This window comes from Lissotriton vulgaris, chromosome 5 (genome assembly GCF_964263255.1).
Source record: "Lissotriton vulgaris chromosome 5, aLisVul1.2, whole genome shotgun sequence".
NCBI classification, from domain to species: Eukaryota; Metazoa; Chordata; class Amphibia; order Caudata; family Salamandridae; genus Lissotriton; species Lissotriton vulgaris.
In genome coordinates this window covers 69,107,595-69,123,021 of record NC_141693.1, presented here as the reverse complement: position 1 = coordinate 69,123,021, position 15,427 = coordinate 69,107,595, and the positions used below count along the sequence as shown (strand labels likewise).

At 43.9% G+C, this 15,427-nt stretch overlaps 1 protein-coding gene across 2 annotated transcripts in view; it reads left to right on the top strand.

Moving 5' to 3' along the window:
- Nucleotides 1-12,913, top strand: part of LOC147710201 (E3 ubiquitin-protein ligase TRIM39-like) — a 488,982-nt gene extending 476,069 nt beyond the window's left edge. For both annotated transcript variants that reach the window (XM_086919949.1, XM_086919948.1), the window contains one exon: nucleotides 12,405-12,913. In XM_086919949.1, the coding sequence (XP_086776075.1) occupies nucleotides 12,405-12,913 (509 nt within the window). The remainder of the gene's footprint in view (nucleotides 1-12,404) is intronic.
- Nucleotides 12,914-15,427: the final 2,514 nt, after the last annotated feature.

The window sequence follows — 15,427 nt, the reverse complement described above, 5'->3', positions numbered from 1 at the left end:
CTGCTTCTAAGGCAGGTACAGGTGTAACGACCATAATTCGTTTTTCCTGTACCAGGACCCTCTCTTTTGCTACCGCAGTTTGAACAGCTGTAAAAATATTTTCTGTAGAAGTGAATTTCAATTCTGCTTGTGTGCAAAAATGTGATTTGTAAGCTATTGGTACTTTTTCCCCTTCGTTAAAAGTTAAGTACGTGAATCTGTATTGTCCTGGAATGATTTGGCTCACTAAGTTGCGTACGTTAACGTGTGTCTGTAAGTATTTAGTTGCTAACATATCTGTTTGCAATGAATGCAAAATTTCAGTGTGTTTTTGTGTCCAATTTACTGTTTTAAAATCAGGTTTTATTAATTCATTGAGAGGTTTAACCCTTTCTGTGTAGTTTAGAATGTAAGTTCTTCCTAAGTTCAGAAAACCTAGAATCAACTAAGTTTTTCAGCATTTTGGAGGTTGGAGCAGCACACACTTTCATAAAAAGTTGGCTGCCAGTCTTTTGCCTTCACTTGATAACTCGTATCCTAGGAAAAGGACATTGAGGTGGCAATTCTTGATTTCTTAAAATTGAATTTATACCCTTCAGAGGCGAACCCCAGTATGATGATGTTCACCCTGTTCAAGTGCCTTTCCAAGTCATCGTCTGCCAGATAGATGTCATCGACATATAACAATGCTTCGTCATCATAAGTTTGAAGTAACTCTGTTACCCTTGCTGAGAATAACCCTGGACTATATTTGAATACCTGAGGGAGACAACAGAAGTGAAGCTGTGTCCCCATGAATGAGAAAGCGGTCAAATACCTACTTTCTGATGCAATGTTTTGACAGAAGAAACCGTTAGAAACATCTAATGTGGTTTTTATATTTTTTACGCACAATGTTATTCATTAATGCTGCACTGTGTGCATTTTGTACTGCAAAAGTTTTGCAACAAGAATTTAGATGTCTGTAATCCAATACTAGACGATATGTATTGTCTGGTTTGGAGACAGGAAACAAAGGATTGTTCGTAGACGAGGTGCATGTTTCAATCACCTCTTGGTGTTCAAGTTGATCTAAGATCTCCCTGACCTGTTGTTAAGCTTCTTTCTTAACTGGATACTGCCTTTGTGCAGTTGGTTGATTTTTTAACTGTATTTTGTGGTGAGGTGAGTTCTCATCCCATCCTACATGATTTTTGTATAAAGCGGAAGCTTGGGCAACTGCCCATTTCCTGGCATAAGTATATTTTAAATGAATTGGAATGTGGTTGGAGAAGGCTGGCATAATGATGTCCTCACCATGTGGGCACTCCCTGACAAAATGTGGTGGCCAGTCTTGTTCAGCTAGATGAATGTCATAACCCTTAGAAAGTCGCTCTCAAAAGAGTGCGCTCACTTTTCTTGGTATGTCTTCCTCCATCCGGAGTGTTACTTCAAATAACTTATGTGGAGAACTAACCCTGGTATCTGCAGTTTCAACTTGAATGTATTAATTCAAGTCCACTGTCTTTAGATGATCCTCAGGTTCTTGCGAGCTATGGTGGCTTCTGCTGCGCTGTCCAACATTCCCCGTTCTTGATTTGTGTACTCAAGATCCTCGGCATGTCTGATTTTTAGACCTGCTACCTTCTTTTTGGTGAATTGAGGTTTCTTGTTTTTCTGAACGTGTTGATCCTCCTTGGACAGCACGCATTCTTCCTTGTTTTCTGACCGTCCTCTTCTTTCAAATTTCTGTGACGAAGTCTGAAAGGTACGAAAGGAACGTGTATCAATATCTTGCTATCTAACAGGTTTTCCTAAATTATCCCTATTCCTGAGTTTGTACCTCCTTTCAGAGGGCTCCTTTTGAGGAGACCTACCTCGGAATTGAGAACGCTTCTCCTTAGAAGTTTGTTTGCTATTTTCCCACTTCTTTTTAGAAGGAGTAGGAGTGTTTTTAGTAAAGAACTTCTCAGGACTTTCAGACAGTTGGGGTTTCAGTGGTTTCCCTCCCAGACTGTCTCTGCTTAATTCTTCATAGGATTTTTCAATTATTCTGGCTAGTTCTTGTGGTTGCTCAGTTATATTGAATTCCCTTAATTTCTGGTGGATCGTCACAGATGCTGCTTCACCTTTAATATTGTCAACACCCGTTTGAACTCTTTCAGTACTTTCATACCTAAATTTAAAGCAGGCTCTGCCCCGTATTAATTTTGAATCTGTTTCAGGACGTCTGGTGTTACCGCCAAAGACAGAACACCATGTGTTTTAGTGTACATTGCAGCAAAGACTGTGCCCCAAGTGTCGCAGTCCTCCAGATGTGGTGCGATCCCCATTGGTAAACAGATTGTTAGAATTCTGTGTTTCTCATGAAGGGTAGTATTTGAAAATACTGCTTCGATCTGAGTAATTTTTTGAGCTATCCAGAATGGAATTCGCTCCCTTTTGTGGGTAGTTTACCAATGACGGACGGTAAAGTCTGTGGTGTATGTTTTAGTGTATTCCCCTGGTGAGGGGGATGTTGTGGAATCATTATTGAAGTTTGGACTGTGAGAGTCCGCACGACATATTGAACAAATTGTCTATAGATTTTGATTAGCTCTTTCATTTGAGTTATTAATTCTACATCTGACATTTCATTAATGTCAGGATGTGGTGTATAGCTGGCTAAAACCTGCCATGTTGCTCCTGGTCTACCTAGTGAACCGAGCCTGGTAATGTGATTTATATGTTTTAGGGAGTTTTTAAACCAGAGCACATGCTCTTGGTATGTGAGTGGAATCTCAATATCCTCGAAAGGAATGTATTTCGTTGGTGGTTCATCTTCTTTGTTCAAGTGAAACAATTGTGTTACTGGATTTTCTTCAGGGAAGACTGTCCATGAATAGAATACCTCTGTCTGGTGATATTCATGTGCCTCTATCCCAAAAACTATCCTACCACCTCTTGCTGATAGGCCATTTTTTATAAGTTATATAGTGATGGCTTTCCTTAAATTTAGAGGTATGCATATATACCATCCTCGTCGGTTTCTTGGAAACCTGTATAGTCTAGAGCTTGTACGGCATCATGGCCTGTTGCCCTGTTGTTGTCACTATCTGGCATTTTGTTGACTGAAAGTTTACAGAGCAAGTTCCAAGAAAACAAAGATAAGGTGCACAGTATTTTGGAACACTGTATCCTTCGATGTTGAATAAACCAAAAAGCTAATACATAGGATTTTTGTCCTAAATAGCTATGGCGGGTATTATCCCTTTACCCTCTCCATATGTCTATTTGTGTATTTACGGGAAAAATGGGTCTCTGAGAAAAGCACAACTTGGTTACTTTAGTATCTAGCGCTAAATTAGTGCCTTACCAAACGTTGGGCGCCATGTAGTGTAGTTCCTATATTCCCAATAGGCTCTGCGCATTGGAATAATATATCCTATAGATATGACGTAGGACTTAGGTCAGTAGGTCTCTATCGAATATACTAGAATTAATAGTGAGTGCCAGCTAGCTCAGAGTCACTAGAAACTTTCTCGAATACACAAGAAGGGACTAGTTTCTGACAACCGCATAAACATTACAACTTTGTTTCCCTAGGACTTGAACAAATATCTTTAGAGTCATGAAAACAATAGATAACTATTTTACTCAGTCAATCGTACATGCTTAGTTCCTACAGAGGGTGCACAGAAATAGAGAGATGGGCGTTTCAATAAAAAGGGTTTATTGAACAGTCTTCTTTCTCATGCAAGAGAGGTGAACTGCTACAATCGTGAGGCAGAGTGCAAAGTATAATGTGTACAGTGTGAACAGTAATATAAAATAGTACTGTAGTAGCATTGTATGGTTTCTAAGCCATATAAAAATACATACATAAATAACTCAGGCTAAAATACTCAACTGGTGCTTCTAAAATACGCCTACCATAATGTACCTTACCTAAGTCTAGTACGAGGGAAGAAGTAAGTATGGTCTTTAGCATAGGTTAAGTTTTGCCAAGAACTGCCAAAGGTTTCTCTAGGTTCCAAGCAGCTCCATACCTTAGAATGAAGTAGGTTTGGTATCTCTGTCTCGGACTCGATTTTCCAACACCCCGCAAGGGGAGTCAGAAACACTGGTGCTGGATTTCTCAGCAGAGGAGGACAGCTTCTTGTCATTGCTTCAACTGGAGAGTCTGCTTCCTTCGGCACTTGCTGTAGCGAGCTGCGTCAGGCATGTAGGTAGTCGAACTGCACCGAACCACACCGTGCTTTGCCATAGCAAGTGAAGGTATATTTATACCTTGAAGGTGTTTAGGAATGCCTGCTTTGACGTAAAGTCGGGCCTATGAGCGTCATGGATGAGCCCCTAAGGAATAGTTGTTCATGCATAATAAATGAGGTCTTAGAGAAATCAATATCCAGGCTAGGGGAAGTCCCTTCTGCTTAAGAGTCTGGTTTTCAAAGAAATCGTTGTGATGTTTAGTGAATGGATGGAAGTAGCCATGCCTGTATTTGGGTTGCATGGTCTATGCCTGAATAATGGCTTGATTTCTATGCCTATATAAGGGCAATGTGAATTGTACCTATATAAGGGAATGAATCGGGTAAACTCAATCGGAATCTAAAAAGCATACAACATTATAACATCTTATAAGCATAACTTCCCATTGGGATCATATAGGGAAATTTTGTTTAGTATCCCTGGACTCGGAATGTAAAAATACATCTTTTAGTAAAGATGATTTTCATATCCTCTGTTTGAAAATACCACTTTTAGAAAGTTGGTATTTTCTTGCTAAGCCATCCTGTGTGCCTCTGTTGTGTGGATTGACTGTCTGGCTTTGGAGTGACAAAGGCTGGGGGTGTACATTTACTGTAGACATCCACTGGGGGTGGTTGAGGTGTGTCCTGCCTTTCCTAGATAAGTCAGGGCTGGGGTGAATAGATATGGGCTGCATTTAGAGTAGTGGGAGGAGATTTCTTTGCACCTAAATGGGCATGGTCTGCCTTACACAATGCTGTTTCCACCTCCTGCTGGGAAGTTGGGCCAGAGAGGACAGAGCTCGTTTGGACTGAGCACAGAGGCTCTCTGACTGAGAGAACAAAGAGAAATTGAGTATAAATATTGTGACCCAAACCCCAGAACTTTAGAACTCGCTGGAATCAAGGAATCTGCATCGAAGAAGAGCTGGAAGAACTGCTAGGCAGATTACTGCCTCTTTGCTGTGTTGTTGCCTTGCTGGGTTGAGCTGCAGTTGCTGCTTCTGCCTTGGGCGGTGAAAGGACTGGACTGAACTTTCTATACTTGTATTGAGTATCTTCAAGGGCTTGAAACCAAACTTTCCTCCTGATCACAAATTCTCAGGGACAGCAAAGACTTCACCAACCTCTGGGTAGCGCCTCGGGAACTGTGGTTTCAGTTGCCACAGAGAGGGGAAAATAAATCGATCCGTTGCTGGCTGCATGTCTTGAAGGTACCGCAGAGGGCACCGCCCACTTCTTGCACTGCAATCCTAGTCTCACTGCCGCCGCCCTATGCCTCCGAGCCGCTGCTCCACACTCCACTCCATGCTCCGCTGTGCTTCACTTTACCTCCCTGGTCTCACCAACTCCATCGCTGCATGCTGACCTAGAGTCCCGTGACTGCATCGTGGAGTGGGGGTACCGCTCATAAGTCACTCGACGCACCTACCCATCCACACCGTAGTCCAGATCAACTGACGCCAGCTTCCCGCACCCCAGCACTTGCCTGCAGTGTAATCTGTCAGCACCGCAACAACCACCGCCTTCACTCCATACCGCCGCCCTGGTCTCACCGGCAATGATGGATGACCATCCCAGAGCCGCTGCCTACGTGTGATTTGAGGGCACCGCATGCCCCAGCTCTCCGCTTCACACTGTATTTGCGAAGGTTGCCACGACCGGCCCGCACAAATGTGATCGGCTGCAACACAAAAGGTACTGTTTACGAGTCTGCCGACACCTCGACTGATACGGTCAGATGGAACAGTTGGATTCTGTTGTTGTTAGTGCCGCCGTAGCACCGGAAGGAGCTACCAACATCAAGGAACTGCATTTTAAAAATATTATTAATACAAAGTGCATATTTTCAAGTATTGCATGTTGGACTTTTGTTGTTTTGGTCTGTTTTGGTTATATAAAAGTATTGGATGTTTTTTAAACTGGTATGGTGTCCTTTTGTAGTGTTTTCACTGTATTACTATTGATTAAATGCAAATACTATGCACACTGCCACTGAGATAAGCCTGACTGTTCGTGCCAAATTACTAAGGGGGTGAGCAGGGGTTATTTTAGGAGTGTAACTCCCTTACTCTGACTAGGAAGACAGGTCCGTACTTGGACAAAGGTAGCTACCTCTGCCAATTAAAGACCCCCATTCCTAACAGGGAGTGTTGCTCATTCTGAGCCAAATACAAGTAAAGGAGTAGTAAGTTCTCACAAAGATACTGAAATCAGGAGATCTAGCAGGAAGGTAAAAATGCCCAAGTACTTTCGGGAATGTGTAAAATAATTAACACAAATTTAACTGCTTCTTGTTATGTTAAATTTACATGTAAAGAACATTTTTTTCCATCCTTGGAATTGTATTTATTGAATTTGGAAAACACTGTTTTTATAATATTTCTTCTTTTATTTGTTAATTTGTATTTCTTTTTGTTATTTAGGGAAGGAGGTGTGTAGTACCTGACATTCCTCTTGGAATGTTTGTATGTCATTGAGAATGCGTAGAGCTTACTTGGGATGTGAACACGGAGAAGGTGCGAGGCAATGCATGGGGCAGTTGGATGAGATCTTCCTGTAAATAAAAATCTATCTTGATAACTATCTCTTCTGAATACCAGAATGCATCTTTGATTACTACAGGTACCCATATGATTGGCATTACCACCCCTATAGGACACTAGTACATAATATGGGGGGGATTAAAACTACCTTTAAGTCCCTAGTACATAATAGGGCATGGCAGTTTAGAGGCCAGCAGCCTTCCTGTACTTTCATATGTCCACTGCTGAGACTTGAGGTCACTTTAAAATCAGCCCTGTGTTGCAGGACTACTTTAAATGCCCTAGGACCCATGTCATTGCACATTTCACTTCCCACAGTGTAGTAAAGTACTTCCCAAAATCAATTTTTGTGCTAGGAGCACTGTGGAATGAGGATCTGAAATATTTTTACATATTCAGAACCCCTTAAGTCTCCCCTAGGTGTTCCAAAAGATGGGGGGTCTAGGACAGTAAACTATATAATTCAGTGTACTCACCAGGGTAGTGCATTGCCTAGGAGTGAATACTATTTAGTGCAGTTTTCTAACTACTACAGTGCATTGTCTAGTACATTGTGTTGTCTAATGCAGTGTGTCATGTGATGCAGTATGCTTTGTGTGTGGTTTAGTGTAGTTTGGTTCATGTGTTGTAGTGGAGTGCAATGTAGTATATTTCATGTCTGGTAGTATGATGTAGTATAGTATGCCTTACCTGTGGTAGTGTGGTGTAGTGTAGTATGCTTCATCTGCGGTAGTGGGATGTAGTGTTGTTTGCATCATGTGTGGTAGTTTGGTGTAGTGTAGTATAGTATAGGTTTTGTGTAGTACAGTGGTGTAGCGTACTGTGCTTTATATGTGGTAGCAGAGTGTGGGTGCGTCATGTATGGTAGTGTAGTGTACTATGCTTCATATGTGCTAGTGTAGCATGTGCATGTGTCACGGGTGATTTGCTAAGCCCCGCCCACGAGAGGAGCTGAGGCTGTGCGATGACCACTGAGCTCCGACTCTACCTAAAGTATCCCTAAGAATCGCCGCCTGCCCCAGAACTTCTGCAGCAAGCTGTGGAGCTTTGCCTGGAGACATCTACCCGCCCGCGACCTTTACCGCTCGGTTCCAGTTTTTCTCTATGTCCTTCGAGCGAAGCCAGGAGCAAGGAGACGGGTGAGGACGCCGGTAATGTGTGGTATTGTGCGAACTGCAGTGTAATGTTAAAAGCGCTGAGCCCCGCACCGTGCTGTACTGACACCCGGCCACCCGGTCAGAAGGACGGAGGTTAGAACCACCTAGAGAGGCGCTGCAAGGTGTTAGCAAGGAGTGGCGAAGCGCTAAGATCTCCCCCCTGAAAGAGATTACTTAACCCCCGGAACCTGAACCTGTGAGCAGGAATTGGATCCTGGCAAATATATGACAATATGTACTGCAGGTGAGGAGCAGGAGCAGGGAGATATTTTAAAGCGCACTCAGGACACTCGAGGGGGCAATCTACCTCTTACCTCAGCACTTTGCATTGCCGCTGGTCCTCAAGGTCTCCCTCCCGCCGCCGCAATTTCACATCCTCGCGGCCGCAGTGTGGAGGGGACTACATCCCCCAGACTCCCTTGTGGCGGAAGACGCCACCGCCATTTCCGTGCCCGAAGGTGCTTTAAACAGAGCGCAGCCCCGGTGGAGCGGCACCGCGCGCAGGCTAAGCCCTGGCAAAGGACGGGCCGTCTGTGGCCGTCCGGGGCAGGATGAGGCAGGGCTGGGCCACCCCCATAACATTGGCTCCAAGGAAAGGTACTGTCTCCCATCAATCCTATATTGTTAAGCAATCATGGGTAAAAAGAGAACTTAGGTTTCAAAATCCAATGATGGGGGGGGGGGGTGGCAACCCTGGATTCTTACTTGGTGAAAGTGTCTAGCATGCTCAATGATGAAATTGAAAGAACTGAGAGGAGGCTCTCTTTGGACCCAGGCCGTATTGTTGACGCCATGGTACATGACATTCCAGAGGGCCTTACCTCCCAGCTAGAGAATCCATCCCCAGGTCTACCACGGGACTTGATTGACCTGGTTGAACCACCCAACATGTCTCCGAGTTGTCACGATCAGTCCCAAAATGTACTCCCCCTAGACCTCAATGTAGATGTCTCATCCAGCTCTTCCCCCTCGCCTACTCCTCCTACGAGACGATGTACAAGGGCCGGTTGGCTGGTTCCTCCTAGCAAGGTTATGCAACAGAAGAGGGGACGGATTCCAAAAGCAAAGATAAATTTTCCAGACAGTTATCCGCGAACATCCAGCCATCACTGGAGGATTTATCTAGTTCACTCTGGGTAATTCTCAAAGAGAAACTAGATTTTACTCTGACTCCTATCATGTCCAGGTTAACTTCCATTGAGGGTAGGGTGATAGCTTTGGAGCAGAATAGTGGGCCAATAATGCAGCATAACGCCCACTCCGTATGACCAACATCAGTACCCCTGGAGTCTGTCGGGCAGTCATCCACTCCTAAGAGGCAGGCCATTCCCCCATCTCAGCCTATACATAATCTTCCATCTTAATGCTGAGGGTTCAACCACCAAGGTCCTAGCCCTCGAATCAGCTGCCCCCAAACACTACAGCGATATGGTAAATCGTGAGAAAGGAGCCCCTCTTGTTACCCTTACTTCAAGCTCGACTGTCCCTTTAGCTACTTCGAAACCCTCATTAGAGAGAGCAGCATTTCAATTTATTCCGGAGGCCCTCCGATTAGTACTTGTTTTAGCAAATGCTCCTCCTTTGGGTCCTGGTCAAGTGGAAACAGCCACCACTTTAATTGACAAAGCAATGTACTGGCTGACCAACAACATGAGGATATCTGCAAGGGGTAGCCAGCAACTAGCCAGGGAAATCATAATGGCTAGAATGGTGACATTGTTAGGCAATCACAAGAAGAGATTTGAGGGCGATTGTATAGCTATGAACTTTTCTAGTCCACAAGTGCTAACAATTGTATTAGAAAACCTACTCCCCCACCAACAAAGGGATTCAGTGATAAAACCACTTACCCTGGAATTTTTTTATGATAAATTCTGGTGTACAAAATGTTCTTGTAGGTCTAGGCCAAAACGTGCGCATGCACTCATGCTATTTGGGAGGATGACCCCATCCCACAATAAGTACGAGGAACCGGTTTGGGGCCCTCACTGAAATGGAAGAATGCGATTGACTACAGGGTGACTCTAACATCCCTTTGGGAAACGTCCCTTCGAATGGTCGGGTGAATGGTAAATCGGATTTACCTACATCTGGCCCCAAGTCTTCTATTTTATTACACTATATTGGAGGAACGTGGTCTTGACTGAAGGGTCACTTTACGCAGTTTTTGTCGACTTGATATTGGCTTTCGATTTGGTCCCTCGCGGCAAACTTTGGAAAGTTCTTGCTGAGTTGGGAATGGCTCCGGAGCTACTGACCATCCTCGTCCGCTTACATGAGAGCAACTTTGCAAGAATCAGATGGGGGGCACAGGGTGAGGTCACTGACACATTCCCAGTCGAGTGTGGTGTTTGTAGGGGCGTAACACAGACCCCTGCAGCCCACGCAGTGCGGGGGGCCCGAAGCTCCAGGGGGCTCCCTTGGCACTGCATTTTGTCCAGAGAGCTCCTAATTGAGCCCGGATGGGGCCCCTCTACATACCTTGCAGGGAGGCCCCCTCAATTTTCGTTACGCCAGTGGGTGTTCGGCAGTGTTGTGTCTTGGCCCCTACCATGTTTTCATTATACATTAACGGAATAGTTGACCATCTTTGTAGTTCCCCCATGGATGCCCTTGTAATAGCTGGGGTTCACGTTCCTGTTCTGATGTTCGTGGACGACACGCTGATAATCTCACGGACTCCGAGTGGGCTACAGAAGGCTGTTAACGCCTTCGGGGACTTTTGCCAACTGCGTGAACTTGATATTAATACAACAAAAACCAAGTTCATGTCCCTTAATCAGCATAAATCTTTTAAAGGTAGAATTTTTCGGAACAACACACCCCTAGACTAGGTGGAGGCTTTCACCTACCTAGGTATTCTATTCCAGAGTAACATGCATTGGAAACGTCATACGGACATGGCCACTTTAAAATGTCACCAGCTTGCAGGTGCCTGATTGTCTAAACCTAAATCCTCTCTCACAAAGCCAATCACGCCACTTTGGAGATATACAACATAAAAGTGTTAAGTGCTACCCTGTATGGATCAAAGCTATGGGGTCTAACCAACCTGAGTCAATTAGCAAAAGCAGAGAATAAAACTTTGCGTAGTCTAGTCGGTGATTCCCAAAGCACGTCGACCGTTCCGCTTTTGCTTGACTTAGGTGGGAAAAATGTTGTAGACATAGCGAGGTTACACCCACTTTTGTACTGGAGGCGAATCTGCACCACCCCTGAACTCACACACTATATCCAGGCCCTGAAGGATGTGAACTCGGTAGATCGTTTCCACAAAATCGACTGGCTCAAAGAGCTCAGGAAGCTCTTGATAAAGCTAGCTCTAACCCCTTTATGGGATGAACCGGACACATCAACCTTCCCCTCAAACGATTGATTGAAAGTCATATACTGGGAAACGGCTCTGACTTCATCCCATAAGCTTGCATGAACACTAACTTAACTGGCCGTTTTCTAAACTATAAATCACGTGCTTTTTGTGAAGCTTATTGGGATATTATCGAGAGCCCACTAGATCGTAAACAGTTTTTTCAGTTTAGGGTAGGATCACTTCCAGTTAAAGCTTTTACTTATAAATGGGCGCATCCCCTTGATGACAAATGTCATAAGTGTTTAGACATTGTTGAGACAACAGCCCACCTTTTCTTTGTTTGCGCCCTTTATGTTGTTCCACGACGTAAATGGCTGAAACCCACTTGCTCAAACCTGGGCACCCAGCGGGACATAGAAGCCTAAAGGATATTAGAGTCAGACTGTACCCCTTGCATAGTTGTTGCTGTAGCCAAATTTTTAAGGTGGGCCTGGATTATCCGTACACGTTCTTTACTGCCACCCGCTGCTTGTTAGTACGATGAATGATGCTAATAATGTTGTTCCTTTATTATGAATAATTTTTATTGGATCTTATATGTATTTTAACTTGATTTTTATCGACAGTAATCATTGGAATTTAATCACTTTTTATCTTGCGTATGGTTATGTACTATTTATTCTGTTTTGTGACATATGTAGTGTGCGTGCTTTTATGACATACTGTCGAATAAAGCTTTTGAAATTGAATTGCTAGTGTAGTTTGCCTCATGTAGGGTTGTGTGGTGTAGTGTAATATGCATCATGTTAGGTAGTATGATGTAGTGTAGTTTGGGTCATATGTTGTGTAGTGTTGCATAGTATGCCTCATGTGAGGTAGTGTGGTGTAATGTAGTTTGGTTCATGTATGGTAGTGTGGTGTGGTATGCTCCATGTGTGGTAGTGTGATGAAGTGTAGTATGCTGCATGGTACAGTGTAGTATGTTGTAGAATGCCTGTCTATCTAGTGTTGTGTACTGTTTGGTGTAATGTGTGCTCTAGATAAATGCATGCATTTGTGTAGTGAGCAGTCTAGTGCTGTGTGCTGTCTAGCACAGCGTGCTCCTTCCAGATGTGGTTTAAATTAATCATATGTAAAGCAGAAAGCCAGAATAACAGCTTTTATTTATTTCATTAAATCTCTAATTCTGAATGTCTCTCTGCAGTGATGGTGACTCTGGATCCTGACACGGCTCATCCTCGGCTCCTCCTTTCTGAGGGGCAGAGACGTGTGAGAGACACCGGCACAGCACAGCTCCTGCCGGTCACCCCCAAAAGATTCATCCACCACTACTGTGTGCTGGGGAACAAGGGATTTACCTCTGGAAGACATTACTGGGAGGTGCAGCTGCTGCATGAGGGTTTTTTTCATATTGGTGTCTCACCAGAGTCTGTGAACAGGAAGGGATGGATCATATGGTCACCTGAGGGGGGGGTTTGGGGTGTGGAGAGGTCGGAGGGTCAGTACAAGGCTATCACCTCCCCTCGGACCCTTCTGTCCCCTTGTGAGAAGCCCCTGAAGCTGGGGATGTATCTGGACTACGAGGGGGGGCAGCTGTCCGTGTACAATGCTGACTCCATGGAGCTTCTCTACTCCTACCCGCAGGCCCCCTTCACACAGAGGCTCTTCCCGATCTTCGATCTCTGGGAAGGGGCGGAGGTGAGGCTGATGTGAGAGCTGCAGGGAGCTTCAGCCCCTCATCCCCCCACCCCCTTCTGCAGTAATAATAATGTGACCAGGAGTAAAAGCAGAGAAATTCTTAAATAATAAAATGCTCCTTTGGGGATAAGTCTGGGAGGTTGTAGTAATTCCAGTGACTGTAAAAGAAGGGTTCTTCCATATAGATTTATTAATGTATAGATGTAAGCCAACTATGATGTGAAGAGCCCACGCCTCACCTGTCGATCTCCAGTTTAATCATCAACTTTCCAAAGAATCTTCTCCACAATGACCCTCCCAGATGTTACCATCACAACCAGACGCCTCGTGTGAAAACGACCAAGACTATGGGCCCGATTCACAGAATGAACTTAAGACTCAATCCTAAACTTACTACTGTTTTGGTATTCACAGATTGCACTTACTACTTTTGGTATTCACAGAATGCACTTACTACTTTTGGTATTCACAGAATGCACTTACTACTTTTGGTATTCACAGAATGAATTTACTCATTTCGGTATTCACAGAAGTTAGGACTCCTAACTTTAGGACTCCTAAATGGCTTCTGTGAATACCGAAAGTCTTAAAATTAGGATTTTTCCCAATTTAGTAGTATTAAAGTTAAGACTCCTAACTTTAGGACTCCTAAAGGCCTTCTGTGAATACCGAAAGTCCTAAAATTACGATTTTTCTCAATTTAGTAGTAGTAAAGTTAGGACTCCTAACTTCTGTGAATACCGAAATGAGTAAGTGCATTCTGTGAATACCAAAAGTAGTAAGTGCATTCTGTGAATGCCAAAAGTAGTAAGTGTAATCTGTGAATACCAAAACAGTAGTAAGTTTAGGATTGAGTCTTAAGTTCGTTCTGTGAATCGGGCCCATACTCTTTTCCTCATACAATTTAAAACAAGCCCAGAAAATGTTTCCCATGTGAATCATACACCAAACATATTGTAACATATGATAAAATCTCTTCAGAATTCAAAATGTATTTGACATGCAGAGTTTTGACATTCATATGCCACATTATTGCGCTGCACTGAAAAGTATTTATTAAAAGTGTTTGTTTTTAAACATGATTTTTCAAACCATTCCAGCCCCTGTCCCAGTGACAGTGCTATTAATCGTGAACTAAGAGGCAAGACAGTTGTCACATGAACCCTGTGTGTAACCCAGATTCAGGGCAGCTTTAGGACAGTGCACCGGTGCAGCTGCACATGGGCTGATCTGGGAGAGGAACTGTGTTCAGAAATGACATTGAGTTTTAAAAGCACCTGCTGCTTCCTTGTGAGTCCAGCAGGTTTCAGGCAACTATAAAAATGCCACGATAACACAAGTGATTAATGTTTCTGCTGGAGAGAGATGGAAGCTTTGTCTGGTGGTAGTTTTGACTCATCATAAAACTTCACATATTAAAATCACATTTTATTATTAAAACAACCTGTGACAAAGTTTTCGAGTTTTATATGATTTTGTAATAACTGTGTGCATATTTGATATGATTAGGGTTATTATCATCCGCTACAATTTGAAGAAAACAATAAAATGCAGAGTTTTTTAAGGTAATGTGGTTTATGAACATGTCTTCTTTATATATATCAATGTGCAATAAATGTGAAAGTTTTTCATAATAAAGTGGTTGCTGTATTACAAGTGTGGATATAGTCTGATATATAAAAGGGTTTCCTCTTTTTAAATATTAAGAAATACAGTCATATATGATGTGAATTGATGGGTGTGTAACAAGTTGGATATTTATTTGCTTTGAGTAATTTGCAGTAGGACAGTTGTGAACGAGGACAGTTGTACAATAGGACTGGAGGCTGAATAGGACTTGGTCCTCAGGCTCTCACCGCTCTCTCGGGGTCTGTAGTTAACCCCCCTTTCCTTCTGGAATGGGCTGTGCCAGTGATGGAGCTGTAATAGTGCCCGTGTCTGTGGTGGTCCCTTCGTACAAGGTCTCTGTTCACACTGGACCTCACTTGTAGTTCAGTGGAGAGGGTTCTCACTCGACTCATCGGGGTGCACCACTCCACTTGCGCAGGGAAGGCAGCCAGGCTGACTCTGACTCTGTCTCAGGCCTGTCCAGACTCACAGACAACCAGTCCAGGTGAGGAGGTGAGAGTGGTAGAAGTGATGAGGAGAGAGGAGGTAAGAGAGAGAGAGAGAGGGAGAGAGAGAGAGAGAGCGAGAGAGTGAGAGCGAGGGAGTGGTAAAAGTGGAGGGGAAGAGGAGAGCAAGAGTGTTAGAAGTGGAGTAGGAGAGAGCGAGGCAGAAAAAAATAGAATGTGGGAGAGAGAGATACACTGTGTGGGAAGAGCGGAAAAAAAGGGGAGAGTAGAGGGAGGTGGAGGAAAGAGGGAAAAGAGGGAAGATCAAGTGAGGGGGAAGTGGTGGGCGGGTGAGTGAGTGCAAATGATAGAGAGGGTGGAGGTGGAGGGAGAGAGTGAGTGTGAGTGGGATATAAACAGGATGAGCGGAGGGAGAGAGAGAGGGAGAGATAGAAAGAGAGAGGCTGCCATCAGT